General features: G+C 36.8%; 1 protein-coding gene across 5 annotated transcripts in view; it reads left to right on the top strand.

Moving 5' to 3' along the window:
• The window catches only part of grid2 (glutamate receptor, ionotropic, delta 2), a 437,740-nt gene that overhangs the window by 354,688 nt on the left and 60,754 nt on the right, over window positions 1–22,298 (top strand). For all 5 annotated transcript variants that reach the window (XR_001661638.1, XM_016669506.1, XM_016669505.1 and 2 more), the window contains 2 exons: window positions 3,031–3,169; window positions 13,491–13,686. Coding sequence is in view for 4 of the 5 variants with exons in the window: in XM_016669506.1 (XP_016524992.1) it covers window positions 3,031–3,169; window positions 13,491–13,686 (335 nt within the window). In the remaining variant the exon portion in view is untranslated. The remainder of the gene's footprint in view (window positions 1–3,030; window positions 3,170–13,490; window positions 13,687–22,298) is intronic.

Here is a 22,298-nt window from a genome sequence, read left to right on the forward strand (position 1 = left end):
TTTTTTTGGCCTGTAATGTCAATCACTATGAGTGAAAAAAGCAGTTGTCAATCTACCAGTTACATCGCGTAGGTAACTGACAGATCGATTTCTACCATTTAATGTGAATGAAAGTTATCCACCAATTAGGATTTTCCAAGTGGGCCTGAGAAACACCATAAGTAGGGGTCTTTAACTCCAGTCTTCAGGGGCCAGTGTACTGGTCCAACACACCTGAATCAAGTGGTTCAATTACCTCCTCAGTACGCAGTCATCTGTTCAGAGTCCTGATATTGACTTGATTATTTCAGGTGTGTAGAAGCAATGCCTTCTTCAATGCCTGAAGCTGAAGACCTCTGTCTTAACGTTTGACAGATGTACTCTTAACTCCAAAATTATTCACACCCCTGACAGATTCAGCTTTAAAGATTCTTTGAATTTTACAAACATGATTTTTTATTTTTTTTCCTGACTGGAAGTAAATGAGTCCAGTCTCAGCTTGAACCCTGTAGACAATCAGTAGAGGGAGTCAAATATTTAGAATATGGCAAAGTGACCTAACCTGAAAACTTCTAGATTAATTATCAAATATCGTTGGAAACATGAAAAAACTGGACAGCAAATATAAGTAAAGTTTGATGATAAAGATTCATCCTCTCTTTATTAGGAAAGGTTTAAATATTTGTAAATATTCCTTTTTTTTAAATAAGTGTAGACAAAAAATCAGAATATGTTTAACTAGATACAGCTTTCACATTGTTCTTACCTTTTGAGAGATGCCCGTCTTGTTTCCTGTTAACACTTTATTTAATGAAAATGAAGTTTCAATCTAAATATTTTGTGTGTGTGAATAATTTGGGGTTCTTACAGTTTTACTCTTTTTTACTCCACTTTCAGTGCATTCCTGGAATACCAAAAGACAAATCTGAAAAAATATATTTAAAATTTACAAAAAAAACACTTTTGATTAAATGCAACAAACAAAACTACCACCATCCTGTTTAATACTCTGAACTTGAACAGGAAAAGTGCTACAAGTTACATGGAGTTGTCTACTGAAGAAATCTCTACTTACATGCAGGAGGATTCAGTTTTTGGAGTTAAATTCCTTCACAGCTCACATATTTAGAGTGCTTAAACTTTAGACAAAACCAAAACACTATCAGAGGTAATAATTGTATTTGACATTCCTTATATCATTTCACAGCAAATGATTCATCTGTTTGCAACTGTTACCAGCTGAAGTTAGGTATAAGCCATCTGTCTTTAGTTCAATCACTAGACTAAGAAACAGCACACAATGTGACAGAAACCTTTAACAGGTAGACTTTACTACAGTCTGGCCAACAGGCATATAACATACTAAAACGAAACACACAAACATCTTGGTAGATGTTCTGCTTCAAACCTGCAGGAATGACTAGGATGAAGTAGGAGTTGAGAACTGCAACATCCTTGGTGAGCCTTTATGAGCAAAAGATTCAGATTGATTCTTCATCTCGAAGAAGAAGAAGGAGCAGAGGAGGAGGAAAACCATAAATAAGAATGGAAAGCTATATTGAGTAGACTAAGCAGGCCTCCTTTGATGCTGCCAAGCTGCGTTCACAAAGACACGACTTGCCTGCACTGGAATCCACAAACACGAACCTTTTTCTCTCTCTCTCTCTCTCTCTCTCTCTTTTTTTTTCAGATTTTTAACCAAAGCAAATTTGTACGGTGTCTTGACAAAACAGAAACTCTGTACTTTCAAGTGTAAATGAGAAGCTTCACTGTGAGAAAGAAATCCTGAAACTCTAACTTGGCATTTGTTTAGCTGCTACCATAATCAACCCCAAACAAGAAGGATATTATCCTGACCCTGTTATCTCCATCGACTCTGATCGTCACTAAAGCCAAATAAACCTGATTTATCTTCTGATATCATGTTCTTTTTAAAGAGAGTGAATGTTGTAAGTCAACTTTAAGTTAAAACATGTCAATTTCCTGCTGTCAAGATGAATTTTATTTATGGATTTCTTTATTTCTGTAAACTAGATGCGTCTTTACCAACAATTAACATCATTGTCAATCCTTGACATAATCAATTCTACAATACATATACATATTTGTACCCAAAACGTACATTTATAAGGGGAAAAGGTTCAATTCAGATCTTCAGGATTTCTCATGAACACTGTTTTAAAAATATGTTTTTAGAAGAGTTCAACTGATAACATTTTCTAGCGAGGTGATCATAACAATGTTTTATATATATAAAAAAAAGGATCATAGATGCTTAATGAATTTTAAATGCATTTTTAATGAAATAAAACAAGTGCAATATAACATAGGATGCTACATCAGCCATGCACAAGGATTATGTGAGCTGCATGAAATGTAATGCCCATACATTATAGTGCCTTCAGGCTAGCTGTAAAACGCGACATCAACATCCAAAGTACAGTATAAAACCCAGAGTTTGGAGAGATAACACATTCAAATTGAATAAAATGTTTTAACCTGGCAAAAGAAAAGCCTTGGAGTAAAGTGGCAAAAGCACAAAAAAACACCATAGATGGGAAAGTGGAGATATAAAAGGAATATGGGATTATGTGGGTGTCAAGTATGTGTTGGAGTTTTGGTAGGAGAAGAATTGCTGATTGAATGGGATAACATAAAGGCTCACAGGCTCATGATTTAGCACATTTGTGGGCTAACTTCCTGTTAAGTTTTTGTCTTATATAAAAATGCCCTATGGTCCTCATTGGGTGTTAAAAGAAGACAGTTTATTTATGTATTTATATGTCTTGTGTAAAATTTGAGGTGCAACATTTAAGGCATGTGATTTTCTGATTCAGTGTGTAGTGCTCTATACATTTCACACAGTGGAGATCAGTTTCAATCCAAAACAGATCACATTGTGTTAATCTGTCAGGATGTAATGCACTGTTTGAGCATATTTATATTCTTAAATAAAGTCATGTTTGTATGTTTGTAATTTGACACGTTCTCTTTTTTCACACATTTTTTTAACTGTTATCGTCTTTTTCTTTTTTTCTTTTTTTTTCCTAGGTGGAGAAGTCCCATATACCACCCTTGCAACCAGGATGATGATGGGATTTTGGTGGATGTTTGCTCTCATTGTTATCTCTTCCTACACAGCCAATCTAGCTGCTTTCCTCACCATCTCACGAATAGAGAACTCTATACAGTAAGTACCAACAAATTATGACCTCGTAAGAGAAGTTCCTAAAAAAAAAAAAAGAAACAAAAACAAACTCAAACTTCTTTATGTTAGCAGCATCCATCTGTTTTTGCTAAATACATTTGGGGCAGATTTATAAAATATGCACTGGTCTGGTGTCAGAGCATCAGGAGCGACCGCATACATCCATACCCAAGACTACAACCATTACATTCCTTGGGTTAAGGTGTCCCCTAAACCAGAGACAATTTTGGAAGCATCTTACTGATTCTGAGAAAACCCATGAGTCTCATTTATAAAGGATTGCATAGGTTTCGTTGTGTTTTAAAAAATAAGTTCAGCTGTCTACTTAGAAATTTTAGAACCCTTTTTGCTTCTCTCGGCATGAACACACACATGTGCAAATACACAATCTTGTCTCAATCATTTATCACATTGTGAGGTGGTGTCCTCTCCTTTGTAGAAGATGAAAGTGTACATACAATGAGGAGAGATAGTAATAAGATAAGAAGCATGGAATTAGTTGTAATTTAATAATAATAATAATAATAATAATAATCTTTATTGTCATAGAAACCATGCAATAAAATTATATGGATTATAACGAAATTGGGTGATAAATTGTACAACAGGGTATTTAATGCTGTTACGGACTAAAGCTTCTTCTCAAACAAGACGGAGGTTCGTATTTCTTTTACTGAACCTTTCTGTTCAGTATTTATTGAAGAGAAAAAGAACGGTGTCAGCTGATAACGGGCAACAGCTGTTCGTAACCAATAGCAATCAAAAGTCAACAAAGCAAGATAGTGACAAAACAGTAACAGATCCTTAAGCATTCCTCAAAATAAAAGACTTCCTCTATTCAAATAAATCATGTCTTGCACTGAAATATATTTCACTTCACCTTTGTAATTATATACAATCATGTTCAATACAATTAATAATAATCATCATGTAAATTATTCTTAACATATAATTGTAAATCAGTCCCTTATCATGCAAATATACCGAACAACATAAGTGTAAAAAAGTCACAACAAATGCCCTTATGGCTACCGAGTATAAACTGTTCTTCAGTCTGTTTGTCCTTGCTTTAGTGCTCCTTTATCTGCAGCCTGATGGCAGCAGTTGGAACAAATTGTGTCCAGGGTAAAGATGTCGAAGAAGTTGGCAAATCTTTGTTCTTTTACTTTTTTCCGCACATCATTTCCCTGGGGGTCTATGCCCCATGTTTGCCTATCCTTGTGATAATACGTCTTCCTGCTTCTCTGCCACTAGCAGAGAAGCAGGAAGTACTCATCTCTCATTGGGCTAATAAGCATGCCTAAGCATCCGCTATGCCTGGCAGTGCCACAGTTAATTGTGCTCGGCTTTGGAGTAAACAAAATATTTCTCTCCATCAAACCACAATCGCTTTTTGTTTCTCTTTCTTCTCGCGCTTGGCATATTTTCGTTGTCTTTGGTCTCTAATTTTCTTTAACCATGAACAATTCAGTAACACATCACGCAGGCAAAAATAAGTCCAATTGCATTTGTATAAGAAAGCTAGTAAATTAGATTGTTAGGAACAGAATAAACAAGCAAATACACAAACGGAAGAGAAATCCAGGAAAAGATGGAGACATGACTCTCCTTAGTGTTTTCCATCAAGGCAGGCAGGCAGGCTTTTTAAGTATTAATGCCCTTGTTTCATCCTGAAAATGAAATAACAAGTCAGCGTCAAGAACCCTCTCTGGACTATTTCACGCTTGGATGTTTTCCCTCAATTTCGGTGTGAATCCTTTAGGAAAACCGTGAAAGGTGGCAGAGGAGAGTAGCAAAGCGAAGGCACAAGTGAGCAATGCACAGAAAGTGAGACAAAAAGGCATCTTAATGAGGAAATGAAGTGAACAAGTAGGAACAGATGAAGGTGAGAGAGAGAGAGACGCACAAGAGTGGAAATATTTGGGCCATGATGGCCTGACGGTTAGAAAATGTCTGGAGGCTGTAAAATTTGGGGAGCAGACTGTTTCTGTTGGGGCTCAGATAGGATGTTCATGAATGTCTGTGTTCTGAAAATGCAGTAGACATGAAATACTTCTAATTTTAAGCTTTTCAGGTGCTTACAAAGAGTAATTGATTAAATTGCTGCCAAGACCATTTGGAAGCAAATACCAAAAGAAAAAAAAACAAAAAAACAAATATCAATTATAATGCTTCATAATGACTATAAGCAAAACTAGCCATGAATTAAAATCAGATGATATAGTTTAGATTGTAGCTAACGGAGGCGTTGAGTTTTATCAGCAGATACATTTTACTTCACTCCTGAGTTACTGAATTATTTATTTTGAATAGTATAAAAATAAATGCACACAAACATTTTCAGATTTTTTTTTAGATAAGGACGTTTGATGTTTGAAACTTTGATGCTCGGAACTGCTTAAATTTGCAGGGTAAAGTACATAGCACACCTCTCTCTAGAACAGAAGTTCCCAAACTGTGGGGCATGCCGGGCATCCCGTGCCCCCCCTGCATTGCAGAAAGCTGTATGCGTTCGGTTTTTACCTTAGAATGGCCAACTCTTTGTTATTCCTCTGTCAATTTGATACAGTAGGGGCTTCCACACTTCCCATATATGTGCCCTCTGTTACTTTTATCAGCAGTTAAAACTGTTTAATCCGTTTTAACATGTCGTAACCTGTTTTTCCGAGCCGCCTTTAAACGCAACATGAGTGCTACCACGCTCACGCTGGGTTTACACCTGTGCAGCAGTGTAGGAGACCTGCTGCTGCTGTGCAGAGCTACGCAGGTTCGTGTTAGAATCACGGCAGCAAACCAGCAAAACGCAAAGAACTTTTCACAGTTTTTTCCCCCAAACTAACCGACTGTTGAGTAAAGCTGTTGGACGCAGATAATGTTAGCTAAAAGATGACTAGCTAATAACAATACAGCACCTTAAGCTTAACAATTAGCCTGTAGGCTACCTATGTTGTTGTCTATGTTCAGCTACGTACATTCATTTTGTCCCCAAAAAAGTCGATTCCCCTCTACCCCCTCACACACGTCGTTCAACCAGACAGCTATTTGGAATCCATAGGGGGGCCCAGAAAATGTTTGGAAACCACTGAGGGGACCCAGGAGAAAAAGTTTGGGAACCACTGCTCTAGACTTTTGCAACCTCCGCACTGATATTCGAAACATCTTTAATTTCACATCACAGTGCTCTCATTGCACCTTTACATTTGAAACTAACAAATTCATAATTGGGAATGTGGCCATGCTGCCTTCACACAGTGGGTTTCCTCCTAACCCCCGGAGTTGGTTTCTTTTACCAAGTTCTGTTATATTTTCATAAAAAATGCTTAGGAAAAGTTAACATCTATAAATGCATTTGCTTCTTTCCTTCATCAGTTTTAATATAGAGAACTCAAATTCAGGGAGGAGATGGGGTGTAGGGATGAAACCTTAAAGGGACCAAGTCCAAAACTCCACAGGCCACAAACTCGTATGAATAAAAAGGGTCAAAAGCATTCAAGTCAACAGAGAGGTGACAGCTTTAATTAAAAAAAGCAGGAAATGAAAGCTCTGAGTGGGACTGATATATCCCACTTGACGGGCATAAAGTATGAAGCTAAAATACAAAATCCTCACAAAGTTAATAGATAACAAATATATGTACCATGACGATTACATTTATTCCTATTTCCAAATTAGATATAGGAAAGGTCAATTACAAATATTAACAGCTTAAAGTACAAAAAGCACCTAGTGGCAATTGCACCAGCTATACATGGAATGAATTATGTAACCAGATGTTTATTAGTAAAATCATGTCAGTTTATAAAGTGCATCGCTTCTGGACTTTACATTGTATTTCTCTTAATCTAGTGGTAACTTTGATCAAGGAATATCCCTTCCAATAAAAATAGTGCCTATCCCCTCAGAACAGTAGAAACATATCATGGTATTAAAATGTATTTACTGACATTGGCTCTTCAAAGACATATTACCGTTAAAACTTTTGGACACCCTGTCTCAATAAAAATTGCTTAAATCTCTGGACCATAATTTTTTCGAACCTAAAAAAAGAAATGATGAAGCAGCCTCCTCCCTCACGGCGAGAGAAGGCACTTCTTGGACATCTGTCAAAAAGATCTTGCCAGTTCCAACTCTTTTGATATGTTCCACCATGTTCAGTGGTAAGACCTGAAGCATATCAAAGTTAAAGGTAAAATAGTTCCTCCCTGAATGTTAACTAAAAGTTTGATGGAAAATCTTTTTTTCTTGTGAGACGTGTTTTTCCTTTTTTTTTTTTTTTCTTTCCCTGGGATGTGTCTGACAAGAGCAAAGACTAGCAATTTCTTTAGTTATTTATTTTTTTGCCTCTTAAACAGACGCCTGGTGTTGTAGTTAAAGTAGTGAGGTCAGACTGCTCGGGAATTGTTCCTTAAAAAAGTCTGATTAGCATGAGTGAACTATTTCTCTTTCAAGTTTATTCTTTCTTTGCTCCTCTTTCACTCTGCAATGACACACACATACACACATGTACTGACTATTTGTCATAAGATACATTCAGCGGCTGTTCACTCCATTTACTTGCTCATTGAGCTGCTTAGGGAAATATAATTGCTTGCAAAATGAGCTAGGATACACACAGGACAGAGACACTGGTCTATGCACGTGCTCTCGCACGCGCATGCGCACGCACACACACACACACACACACAAACAGGAATTAAATTCACATTAAACAAAGACAATTAAACACATAATTCTTATATGCATTGACTTCCACAAGACTTCACACACATTATAAATTTAGAAACAAGCCTGACATTTTTTAGTGAATATTCAGAGATTTGAGTGAAGAAACCTTTTACATTTTTATGTATTTATATTTTCTTCCTCTTTTTTTTTACGGCGGTGTGTAAAACTATTCCTACCCCTTGAGCTTTTCCACCTTTTGTTAACTTATAACAGCAAACGTTGATATATTTTGTTGTCATTGTTTAGACCAGTGTTTCTCAACCCTGGTCCTCAGCGCCCCCCTGCTCTGCATGTTTTAGATGTGCCTCTATTCCAGAACAGCTGATTCAAATGATTGCATGACCATCAAGTACTGCAGAAGCCTGTTAATCACCCAGAGATACAATTCAGGTGAGTGGCTGAAGGGAAATACCTAAAACACGCAGGACAGGGGGGCGGTGAGGACCAGGGTTGAGAAACACTGGTTTAGACAAAGTAGGATATACAAGTGAAATGGATTGAAAAAATACAGTCAGCTGTTAAAATCTTTTATGCATTTATTTTCATCCCTGACAAGTCAATATTTTATTGGAGCATATTTCACAACAAACTATCTGAAAATCTTTTGGAGTATTTCTAAACCAATTCTACATTGGTCTGCACTTTGACTGGGCCATTCAAACGCAAAAATATGTTTTGATCTACCACATGCTAGCTCTGGCTCTTGGTTTCAGATCAACAATATACTGGAGGTTGAACCTACCCTCCAGTCTAAAGTCTTCTGCAGGCTCACATAAGGCTCTCTGTACTTTGTGTTATTTCTTATCAGCTTCCTTGTCCCTGTTGAAAAAAACAGCTCCACACTGAAACATGGTGATAACAACAATATGCCATCACATAGGGTTCAGTTAGGACTTTCTTTTTACCAGTTTTACCAGACTTCCACGAAGATCAGATTTGTGGAATGCACCTCTATTAGTTATCCTCCTATCTACTGCCATCCGACAAACGTCTACAGAAATGTTCTCCCTTAATACGCTGCATTTATTGATGAATTTGTTTATATATTTACTAATTTTTTATTAGTGATACATTTTTCAGTCAGCTATATGCTCAGCGTACACAATTGAAAGAAGTCAACTCTCCATTTAAACTCAGGGATCATCTTTTTTTGTCTCTTTGCCTTGCTTTAATAAGTTTAACTCTAAATAAAAAGAGCCAACCAAAATCACTGACATTTTTTTCTGCAAAATCCACTGTAAATGTTTTGTTTACAGTGGATTTTGCAGTCATATTGCATGTTTCTTATTTCACTCCCTTTCTGTGTTTTTTTTTTGTTTTGTTTTTTTGTGCAAGCTAACTGGAAAAAGAAAGCTTAGCATTACATCATGAAAACAGGTCACAAACCAAGAATCCTGGTCAAAGATTCTCCTCATGAGCCAGCACATTCTCAAGTGAGATTGGTGGGAAGGGGAGATTATTAGGGCCAAAGATTAATTGACAGCAATAAAAGATTCATGTTCACAGCAGAGTTCATTAAAATCTTCAAAGGGTTTTTCTTTCTTTTTTTTTTGGGATGGATTGGAGCTCATTGAGGACAGCATGAGCGAGGAGGAGCTTTACGTTTTCCCTACCATTAAAAACACGAAAAGTACTTCACAGTATGTGGGTGTTCATGCGAACGTTTGTTTGTGCTGGCAGACAGGCTTGGAATCATATAAATCTTTGCTCGAATTTGTACCCATTGTTAAATCCGCTCCGTGGGTGTACTGTATTACAGCTGAATTAATGACAAAGTGTACTGTACACTTGTTCTTCATTAAGCTGGATATGTTGAGAGAGTTTTTGTGGGCATGTTTTGTTTCCCAGATATGAGGATCTCAAATCCATGGGTGGTGTGTAAGCACGCGTTTAACAAACAAACAGTAATTAGTTCATGTAATGGTTCTCGATTACATTTCTCAGCGGCCAAACTCTTTGAAAGGCAACCCAAGCACTGTTGCATTATAATTAACAATAGCTTGTGTTTTTCCCCTAGAGGTGGCAATTTATGGGTAACAAGAAGTGTGAAGGAGAAAAAAAAAAAAGAAAAAAAGAGACTTTTATAGTTCAAAACAGACTGACAGATTGTCTTTTTTCTCATTTTCAATTTTTATCCATGATTCTGTTTTGTTTTTATAGCTACCACGCACTTGTTTCACTTCATTCTTCTCATTGGACTTTGTAAATAATTATTGTCTGCTTGCAACTACTACATACTCATGTAGCTAAATCAATCAGTGACATATGGACATGGGATCAATTTACCACCTGAAGCGAGAGATTAATTTGCAGCTGAACTCATCTGCTACATCCACATGATGGTACCATGTCAATATCTGCCAAAGTATATGAGGAATGTTTGGATCCTGGCCACAGAGTTAAAACTGTTTTGAAGGCAAAGGTTTATTGTAGTCCTGTAATAGCAAGCTTTACTTTGTAAAGTGACTATTTAATCCAGAGTTGCCAAAGTTTAAAATTTCTTTTTTTAGTTTCTTCTACTCTCAGCCTAGAGTCAAAAAAGTTTTCGTATATGTTTTATGTTTACACAAGAAAGTACTACTGCACAATGCAGTAAAAAAAAAAAAGTTATTTAAGTTTGCTGAAACTTTAATGCAACTCTGTTGTCAAGAAAACATCCTAGCTGTCCATCCATTGAGCAAAACTGCGTTACAATGTTTTGCTCACTGTACTATTGCAGCTTCTCAGTACAAAACATAAAAAACTGAAAGTTTCAAAATTTTATAAGATATCTTTATTCCCCTCGATGGTTTGTGTTTCATTTTTTTAGTCTTATGTGAACAAGAAGGGTCTACATTTCCTAGACACTATATATCACATTACTGGTTTTCCCTGTGGCTGAATGTAATCTAATTCTAGAAATCCATCTGGGCCTCCACTGGCTCATTTTCGTTTTAGTACGTCGAATTGTGTGAATATGTTGAGCCAGTTTTTCCACTGCCATTTCTTCATGGAAGACATGATAGAACACATTTTTAACTATTTTCTCACAGATCAGGTAGTTTGTCTCACTCGGTAGGCGGCATGGTTGTTAATTACACATTCTTCTCAGAGTGAGATTTTTTTTTCCTCTAATTGCCATGTTTTCTTTTTAAATGGATGTCCTACATAAATGAACATTTTTACCAAAGATTTGGTCAAGTTAAATTAAGTCTTTATTATGCAAGTGTCGGTTAATTAATACTGTTAAAAGAAGCGTCTCCATCAAAGAACACATTACCAGAAACCTTTTTACTCATAACCAACTCATTAGATGGAAGAAACTTCTTTTTCCTCTGTCAAACTTGGGTAGGCATTGGTTCACTGTGATCAGTCCTGGCTTTTTCCGTCTGCTACATTTGGTTCTTCAGTTTTGTAGTTATGATAGGGTACTTTCATTTCCCAACAGAACCAGGAGCATTTACTGTCACCCTCTTAAAGGAGCTGTCTTCTCAGCTCTAGACTGATGCTGCGCGCGATCCCACTGACCGTCGACAGGAGTTGCTTTCTCTCTTTTAGACTGATGGTGTACACTATCCCGGGCCCGAGGTTAGGTTTGATGAGAGCCTCACTGACTCCAGAGAGAAAATTGATGTCAAGGAACATCATTTTATGCCTTGAAGAAGAGAGTACATTTGGCCCCAGTGTGCCCAAGGTCAAGCATAACAACCAGTGCTTTGAGAACTACATTTAAAAGTTGCATTTTGATGAAACCACACAACCAACCAAGTGTCACTGTAATCTGTTTTAGAAAGGGTCTAGAGGAAATGTAATGTGTGGTGAAGCTATACTTCTCAATAATTCAGCATAGGTTTGTTTTGATCATAGCTCACAACTTATCCTGGCCCATTAGATCAACTTCCTCGGCAGGTCAAATTCTTGGTCTTTGAACTGGAAGGCATACAGTTTCTCTATTGGACACAGGCACAGGGCAAGATTTTAAATCTTGTATATTTGGCCTGAATAGTCAAAGTGAAAGCTTCTTCTAGATGGCTTGATTGCCACTTTTCAGGCCTTTTCATTTTGTGGAAAAATTACTGCAAAGCTTTTATGTTTTTTTTTTTTTTAAAGGACAATCTCTTTTGGCATAATCTCTTGTGTTACCAGCATCAGAACTAGTTACTTAAAACAGCTGGATAAAGAACACTGGTTCTGTTTTTGAGACCACTCTGGAGATAATTATGCAAAGAAGGATGCTTTGTAAAATGAATAACCTAATGGAAAAACCCAAGCATCCTTTATGCAAGACTGCAAAATGACAGAGGCTTCTTAAGATCTGCTTTAATATAAACCACAGAAGATTCTTCCCACATCTATCGCCATATGCAATGACTCATTCCAGAAATTACAGTCAAGACAACACCTAATTTCCCTTAAGGAATGAACAAATATTTCTGAATTTAATTTTGGGGCAAATCAAGTTCTTAAAGAGCCACTCATTGCCTCTTATTTTACTCTGTTGTCAGTTGTCTAGCTGACAACTTGTGTAGAAGCTGGTTGTAAGAATGTATTTCTTTATAAACTGTGAAATTTAGATTAGGACGAAAAAGGCCAAGGAGAGGCCTGCTAATGTCAAGGCCCTGTCAAATCTCACATGGATCTGGCTGCTGCTATACCACAGTGTGTTTTATGTTGACAAAGTCTCTGACTGTCTTGTCCCACAATCTGCAGAGGTTCAAACTGTTTTTTGGGTTGTGGATTGAGGCTTCTGTGTGACTTCCATGAAGAAACTTACTGACAACCAGAGTTCTCCAGATGTCTTTTACCAAAGGGATACAGTATGTGTGTGGAGTTGGTTGTCTGTCTTTCACTAGTTTTTCAATTAGTTTTGACAGTAGTGTGTTAGACTTGGTCCTGAGAAGTTGTGTCGTCAGTGTGTCAAATGCTTTGAAAGATTAACTGTAAAGTGCTGTTAAATTCAGCTGACAATTTCAATGTGATTTGTAAAGATTTATCTGGCTCAAGAAGACCAGACTCTTAACAGGAAGGAGCCTCCAGCAGAACCAGGCTATGAGTTGCCATTTTCTGAAGCAGGCTGTGGGTTCAAAAGACAAGAGAAGAATGAAAAGAAAAAACATAAGAGCACTGAGCCTGGAGTACTTAAATAAAAAAATAAAAAGTAAAAGTAAGGAGAGTTCACAGAGAGCTCCATCAAGGACTTCATCGAAGAAAGAGGCATATCGAAGCAAAACGTGCCGAGCCAGGAGTACCTGATATGGAAAAGAAAATAAAGGGACTGTACAAAGTTAATGGGAACAATATATATATTGTAGCTGCACTAAATATAGATATATATATATATATATATATCAATATACTGGCCATAATGCTTTAATTTAAACGTTGTTGCAACTAAAATTATAATTAGATGTCCATGCTTGCCCAGATTCATCAGCTTTGACAATTTCTGTGGCTGCCGTGCCTAAACCTTAAAAGGTTCATCCATACGGTGGGATGTTGCATTAGTGTGAGATCTAACCACAGGGATGTGCCTCACACTACTTGCAGTAGAGAAATGGACCGACTGATTCAATGATCTTTTTTGTTTTGTTTCCTTTAGGTCTCTGCAGGACTTATCAAAGCAGACTGAACTGCCATATGGGACAGTCCTGGACTCTGCAGTATATGATCAGGTGCGCTCAAAGGCTATGAACCCCTTTGAGAGAGATCCCATGTACTCCCAGATGTGGCGGATGATTAATCGGACTGGAGGAGCAGATAATAACGTTGAGGAGTCGAGGGAAGGCATTCGCAAGGTTGGCATATACCTTTTTAAATTTGTTCTGAGTTTCAAATGAAAGACCTTTGACATATGTAAAATCGCAGTTGTTATTAACATAAATATTGAAGTCAAAAGGCTGATAAATTTCAATAAATGGGACCAGGTGCAAAGAGGAAGCAACATTACTGGAGTTATTTATTACTCAGTGCAAGGCATTCATATTCAGGCTAGCATCTGCTGGCGTTTGATCACATAATTTCTGAAGACATGCATAATTTGTTTGTACTTTGGAAAAAGCCTGAAGAGCAGCCTCAGACCTCTTAATGTTCATTATGATAGTTATTTATTGCAGGTTTTAGAGTTTCAAATCTGTCTTCCTGAACATATTTTTTTTTTTTGCATTTAAAATAATGAATGGATTTGAAATACAAACTGAGATACAAAAAAAAATACCAGCAAATAGTTTTTTATATTGTGTTGTAATATGAAAAGATATAGGATGTAATTAGAAAAAAGGTATTTTAAGTAAATGTATGCGTTCATTCAAAACTTCCACATCTATATCTTTCTTATGCTACTTTATGCAAATACATAGCATAAGGTAGCATTATGCCCTAACACTATTGTTTGTCACAATATGTTATCTGCAAATTTAGGCTACATTTAACCATTTTATGTCTTGCATTGCTTATCGTTGCTCTTACTGTGTGTTAAATATACAAAGGGTTTCATATGCATTCCGTAGTGTGCAGTATGCTTATAATCTATACAGATTAACCTCTGTCCTCTTTCTAAAAGCCTGTATTGCTGTAGGGTCATCGCTGTGGATGAGAAGAGATCCGTGTAAATGATGTTAACGATGCACATATAGCATTTGCAATGCTTAATTCCCTTGGTAATTACCCAGCAGCAGAAACACCTGACTGCTGCATCTTATTTACATGGCTGGAGCTTACTGGTTATGTACTTCAGCCTGAACATTCAATATCTCCTCCCCCTTTGGAATATATTAGACCTCGTGTTAAGACAACTCAGGGAGAGTTGAGAGGAGTGGTTAAAGGGCAACGTGGTGGTTTCACTGTTGGGGTGTATATTTTGTGCCTCTCTCCCCACTTCCGCACTTCTCCTCTTCCAAAGAAAACACACACACACACACACGCACACACACACACGCACACACAGACATAAGAATCCAACAGCAATATATTTTCCGTAAATATCGCTTATAAATGGTGAGGTTTATTGAATGCATTCACCTGTTTGATAATGTTCCACTTCTTTTACACTCACTACATTTATTATCTTCGGCGCCAGACTTCAACATCTATTAGAAAACACTTGCAGTGATCAATTAATCTGCCTCTGTAGCCTCATAAATACAAAATGGTTGTACAGATTCTATAGTTAATTTATGTATTACAACTTGGCAGCTTGCACTTTGGAGACGCCTGTTGTTACACTCCTGGTACCAGGTGTATGGTACACAGCCTCTGGGTTTGTATGCTTTAGCATATTAATAATCTATATTGACAAGTCAATAACTTTTAAAACTTAAATATGGTCTCTTTCGCAGCAGAACCTACCTAATAGGTAAGTAGGTAGTAGGTAAGTTCTGCTGAGAAAGAGTTCTGTGTCTTTACCTTCTTCTGAACTGTCCGAAATGCTACATTACTTGTTTTTCTACCTGAAACACCTTTTCAGACGTATGAAGTATACAAGTCGTAGTGTGGTTTGTTTTGGTCTTCAACTGTAGTGGTGAAAAATGAAGCCTATGACTCTGATTCCCCACAGGTAAACTAAACAAAAAATGAAGCTTTGCATTGTTTTGTACCAACTTCCAGGGAGGATTAAACCATCTTGCTTGTGTAAATCATTTAGTATTTACAGTTGAAGACAAGCTATTTAACAGTAACATCCAGCGGGGAACCCAAGTCATGTTGAAGTCTGGATGTTTTCTATTGCTCTGCTCATTTTGCCATGTTTGATCTGCATTTAAATGAGCAAACAAAAAAATTGAGTTTCAAAGTGACTTTTTTTTTTCTCATGTTTTCAAAAGGTTACAGCAATTTAGAATTTTCTGCATTGAAGTAAAATTAAAAGCGCTTTTGTAAATAATGTCAGCACACTGCACAAATCACGCAATAGCCTGACTCCCCAGATGTTTTTGTGTGTATCCTGAGTCACTGTGAACATATCTGACTGCTTTCCATCTCCCTACACCTAAAACGGCCTTTTAGATAGAGATGCACAGGTACACCAACCAGAGAATAGAATCAACCAGTTTTCCCATTCATTGCCCTGATTTGTGAGTGACGCATCAAGCACACGCAAATTTTTAGTTTTATTTTTTTATTACTATTAATTAAATGCATCCACGTCAAGCATGAAGAACTTGTTGAACCACATTGTCTTTTATGTGGTACATGCTTGCTAATACTAGTAATATCAAGAAGTATTTATTAACTTTTTAAGTTTTATATAATTTATTTTTAACATCACTTTAGATTTGCTTTACTACTGAATGGAAATGTGACCCAAATGTTTTGGGCTGAAACCATTGGTGGTCGCTTCACTGCTGCGAAACTTTCCAAGAATCAACTGTTACATAAGTAACTGTCCTTTTGGGTGGGTGGTTCTTTCATTAGCAACAAAGACTGAATTTCCTATGAGTAAGAGTTGGAAATAAAGCTTAGCTTCCAGTAATAGCAGAGCCAGAGAAGGTAAACCAGACTACAGGAAAAAGGATCTTTGCTTTATTCATTGCAGTATTTCTGATTCCTTTTCCCACTGCCACTCGTTTTCTTCACAGCTGAATATTTTACAGATGTCCGTTACTTGTGCTACTGTTTGACACAGCAGTTATTTCTTCCACTTGACCCCCATTTTTCACTCCACCCTTTTCTCTTCCGCTTTTCTTTAGACTTTCCTTTTCAGCGCCATGCTTTTATATCTTTAGCAGCCTATTATGCATCCACATTTCGTTAAAGGCTACAGAGTGCACTCTAGTGGTTCACTAATTCATGTCCTAACTGCAGTACCACAAGATTTTTTTTTTACTTTCCTTTTTGCTACAGCATTACTGTCAGGGACACTGTTGTTATTAGAGTTGTATGTTCAGAGCTCCAATGAATGTAATACGGAAGTTAAAACATGTCATTTACACGACTCACAGACACAAGGATTTTTTCTGTCTTCTGTCACAAAAAAAAGATTTCCAGATTTTCAAAATGGTGCCTTTTAATCTGTTAGGATTTAGTTTTGTTCTTTAAAAAAAAAAACAACAATTGAAAAGCACTGTACAGTGTCTGCAATTCTTTTCAAGCCGAAGGCTTTTTCCATTCTGTTATTAACCAACACAATAACGGACATCAGTCTCAATTTGCTATATCTGGATGTGTTTGTCTTCATCAATATAGTCCCCGTGCTGTATTTGATTCCTGTGAGATTACATATTTTTCCTTTTAGCGTAGTTTCCTTCCTTCTCAGCCTCCCTTCTCTCAGCTGCCTCTTGTTCTTTCAGGCTTTTTCTCTTTCGCAATAAACCTCTTACTCCTCTTTGTCACTGGTCTCCAATGCACACTATAGATTTTCTCCCTTTTAGGTTTTGGTCCCCTGCAGTAAAGTTATATTATGCCAAAACTGGTCAGTGTCTGAGATGTTGGGAGAATTGAAGACGCACTGATATGTGTCCACACATAGTAACAAACACGCATGCACACTTGCATGTACTTCACATCAAGGAAAACACAATCATTTTGTTTTCATTATAAGCATTACACTGTACCCAGAAATGTAGAGTTGGCACTCTGGACCAGGCAAGTCCAGCAGTTTGTACCCTACTACAGGATTAAGGGACAGAATTGCTCAGTTTTCCTTAATAGGCTATTATCAGTGATAATTGTGATAATAGCCTATTATAGGCTATTACAGGCTAATTAATGTCTTTTTTTCATTTTTATTAAATGTATTAAAATTAGTTCCCATCACTTTTAGTCTCTAAACAAATCAACCAAGTTTCTAGTGAATATAAAGTCTAAATCTGACTTTTTTAACCCAAATTAGCTGCTTCTGTCAAAATATCCTCAGTGGACCACACTGTCAGCCACAACAACTTCTGATTCCATGCTGAGGGATCATGTTTTCATAACCGTGGGGTGTTATTTCCATGAAAATGTTTGCCGTTCAGTAGATGTGAAATTTCCTTTCACAATTCAATCTTATTTTGCTTGTTTAGGTTTTCACGTAGTTTTAACGCAGTCAAAAGTATAATGTATCGTTAGTCATAGCAATAAATATTGGTTAATACGTTTAAGAGAATATCAAACTATCTGATGTAAAACTCCTGATAGATTTTTGTTTTGGTTTTCACTTTGTTCTGATTGCAAGATTAAAGGCACCCAAGAGATCTCCCAGTCTGAGTTAGAACTGAAGGTCTTCCAGTTTGAGTGACCTTTCCACCAAAATAACATCTGAATAACCGATTTAATCGTGCAAACTAAAAGAAGACTATGTGAGCCTACAGTGATTGAACCAACAGTCCAATTCTGTCAAAGGTTCCTCTATGAATTTATCCTAGATATTATAACTCTGTTAAACTCCGGTCTCTGCTCCTTTTGATAAGTTATCAGCTCAGATATTTTATAACATTCAATTTATTGTATATTAAGCCTCCTCATTAAGCAAACATTAAGAAATTTTCCAGGTTAGTTCACTTGGTACCTTTAATAACCTTGTGTTAACACATTTTACCAAAAGTGTAAAAATATTCCAATCACTTATGCTCCTAAAGGCACGAACCTAAACCAACACATACACTCTGACGACAAATGTACTAACAAATAGAAAATGAGACTTTTCAGAACAGCAGAGACAAAATGAAATATCAGTTCCTTTGCATGCATCATTGAGAAACGTATCATATGATACTTTGTTTTTCTCCTTTAAATGCCGTTTCATAGTAGGCATCATAGTTTATGTAACACTGAGTGCTGCAGGAAAACAAAAGTAGATTTTTGTAGTGTTCTTCATGCATAATTTCAACTGATGCATACAGTTAAATGTGAAGCTCTCAATTTGAGGAGCTTTTTATGTCATAATGTTGTACTCATGTATGTGTACACAATCAGTCATCGTTCCTTTTGCATACACACACAGCACTAAAACCTTGATATATTTTGTTCCTTAGTTCTTTTTCATGCACACACTTGACTTGGTAGATGTAAATGTAGGGCATGACAGCTGCTCTTCATCAGGCTTGAAGAGTCTCTAATGGGGATTTTAGTCTTGAGTGAATTGTTGGTTTAGGTAATTTTTCATCTCTGACATTTTGCTCCTCTACTTCCTTCCACTTTAGAAAATATATCTTTCAATAACCATGTAACCAATGATTACATCTCTAAAACCAAACCTCACAAAAACAAAATAAATTATTTAAAAAAAATGTGACACAACCATGAACAAGTCTATTCGGGGGGCTTCCCAATGATGTCAAACACATGGAAATTTGCCGACTTATTTGTACATTTATTATAACGCGTTACAAATGTAAACAGAGTCTTATTATTAGGAAACTTTAAGCGTGTATGGACTCAACACAAGCGATTGTCTATTGTCACTACATACCTGTCCAGGAGACATGAGTGCCGCAAGTCAATAACCTTCATACAATCTGCTCGGTTTCTTGGATTAAAAAAAAAAATTGTTTAAACTATTTTTAATTATGATCTGAACTTAATATACTGTTTGATAAGTAGGATAAATTGAAATGCATGTATGTCTGAATTAAGATTACTTTTTCGTAAAGCTCCTTCAGTTGACGTGTTGTGAATTGGATTTATATAAATAAACTAAATCGAATTGATACGTGTGTAACAAGAACCTGTGGCACAGACTTGCTAAAATAAAAAAAAAGGTGCCAAAGGCATATATTTACTATGTCTGAGCCAGGAAAAATCAGCAGTTAATTGTAATTACTATGATGTAACCTTGATATACTAATTGAGAGCCTGCACATTTGATATGCACCTATTTAATCCACCTCTATTTCAAGACCAGAAATTTCACACCGCAATTTTAATTTATGTAAGGTGCTGGAGAAAGTATGTTTGTAAGAATCCAAAAGGGGAGCATTAACAATTTTATTTAGGAATTTGAAATCCTTAGAAGGTGATAGACAGAGAAAGAAAAAAGAAAAAAGAGTTTGGACAGAAATTTTGTGTAAAATCTACAAACAAACAACATTCTTATTTTTTCTAAAATATTGAGAGTTCAATATTATGTATCATCTTGTTTTGTAAGCTGGATTTATTATTTCACCTCTTCTTCATATGGCTGTAAAAACTGAGCATGAAGCTGTTTAATGTAATGACTTTAGTGATGTTGATGAAGATCAGTAAAATTGCTCTGCCACGTAGAGATCCTGGTAAATCTACCAAAGGTAGTTTAAGTCCTCAGCCCTGGATATGGTGATCATGGCACTCTAGAGGACAATTGAGACAAAGCAGAAGCAAGTAGAAGTTGATATGGGCAGTGAACGAGTGCTCAGGGAGTAGAAAGAGGAAAATTGGAATTTTGAGGATGGTAGAAAAGAGAGTCTGAGAGTTGTGAGCAGCTAAAAGGGCTGTGGAGATTGCAGGCTTCGCTGTAAATAGGTGAAGAAGGGCTACAAAGAGGTGCAAGGAGAAAAAAAGAATGGATATAGATGGACAAAGAATAGGTACACCAGGGCCTAGGTGGAGTTAACTGAGGTGAAAGAAATGTGAGAAAAGACTGAGAAAGGAGGTGCCAGTGGAAATCTTAATGACAGATTTCACCTCTGGGGGGAGTTGTTGTTGAAAGTAATTTCTTTGTTTTCACCCCTGAAAGGTATACATAGGTAATTTCTTTTTTCAGATAAGACCCCAATAGACTCATTTACTCAGAATAGTGTTTGTAACTGATGAAAAAACATCTAACAGTTAATTTGGTGTATTTTTGTATTTTTGAATTGCATGGCTTCACAACAGCAGAGTAACAAGAACACACAGGAAGTTTCAGAGAGGTAATTATCTGACTTTCACAAGCATACTAAACCTAGTAAGCCCTAACTTTATGTCAAGAAAATACAACTATCTCAGGGCTGCCTTTACTGACCGTAAAGGAAATTATTATTATTATTATTATTATTATTATTATTATTTATTATATATTGTATGGGTACATGGTTCCACTAGACAATAGCTGAAGAATGCCCAAATTGGCTTCTGGGTATTATAGGATCCACAAGCACAACAAGAAAGTTATTTGAGATTCTGCGATACAAATAGACCACAGATGGGTTATACATTTTACCCCAGTTTTCCTGCATCAAAACTCTAGAGGAAATTAATATGGTTTCATTGTGTAGCACATTGATTATACAATCTTGGGGCCTTTTTGGTAGCACATTTGGGCCTCATGTTTACATTTTCACTGTAAACCAATTTAAATCAAATCTTCCAATTCTTCAAAGCAGAGTGGCAAAATATTCTTCCAAAATTGTGCCAGAAGCTTGTTGTCGACTACAAAGGCCATGTGGTTACAGTGCAACTTGCTAAGGGGCAAAAGAAAAAAAAAAAAAAAGCAAATAGTAGTTAGGATGTGTGTTTATATTTTAGGCTGTGTGTGACTTTGAACTTTCAGGAATTAGAAAGAACCCAAAACTTGTATGCCCCACTTCTTGCTTTTTTAAAAATTTTATTATTATTATTATTTCTTAAAGTCATATGGTGTGTCATCACTGCAGGCTAAAAAAGTAATGATTCTAGAAGTCATTACAAGACCAACAGTAATGTCAGATCCATGCCCTTGATCAGTGTAAAGAATGCCTGCCTGCAACTGTGCTTGATTGGTAGGGAACTAAATTAGGTTTTAATATTATGATTATTAGTTAAATAGCCTGTAGTCATTGGCTTCCTGTTCGGTACTCAGTGAACAAACATTGCCATTTGAACAGAGGACAAGAATGAAAGTTAAACTTCCCGATATAATCTTTATAGGTGCAGATCTGTGTGAGGGGTGCAGGGATTTGTCGGCGGAAAGCTCCACTCACAGTGGCCGCTGTTAACATGGCTTATTCGTTCAAACCAAAGGCAACAATGGATCTGTAGGCAACATGGCGGTCTGACTGTGTATGTGTTTGTGTCAGTGTCACTATTCTTAGAGGATCTCCTGCCAAGCAGTTATTGGTCAGGGAGTTGCCAAGGTTACTGAGCAGGGTGGCCCAGCTGAGCTATGGTGACAGATCTCAGCATTTATGACTTCTCTCCCTCTCTCAGTTTGAAAGTGTGGGGTTGACTTGTCATGAGCTATGCTTTCAGGTCTCAGGGCTGCCTTTAGCTATGTGACATGTATCTTTTCCAATGAGCCTGATGAAATGCACTTTCCTTACTCTTCTTCCTCTTCTCACCCCCTTGTCTTTCTGTCTTCTTCTTTTGTCCTTCCAGTCCTTTTTTTCTGCTGATGTTGCTTGAGCTTCTAAATTCATGGGCGGTCCTGCTAGAATTTTGTGTGTGAGACAGTATGATGCCATTCTGCAGGTTTCAGAATGGATGGAGCAAAAACTAATTTCATTTGAGTAAAAAAAAAAAACAAAAACAAAAAACCAGCCACATTCATGCGCTTGTCATG

This window comes from Poecilia formosa, unplaced genomic scaffold (genome assembly GCF_000485575.1).
Source record: "Poecilia formosa unplaced genomic scaffold, Poecilia_formosa-5.1.2 Scaffold25, whole genome shotgun sequence".
Taxonomy (NCBI): domain Eukaryota; kingdom Metazoa; phylum Chordata; class Actinopteri; order Cyprinodontiformes; family Poeciliidae; genus Poecilia; species Poecilia formosa.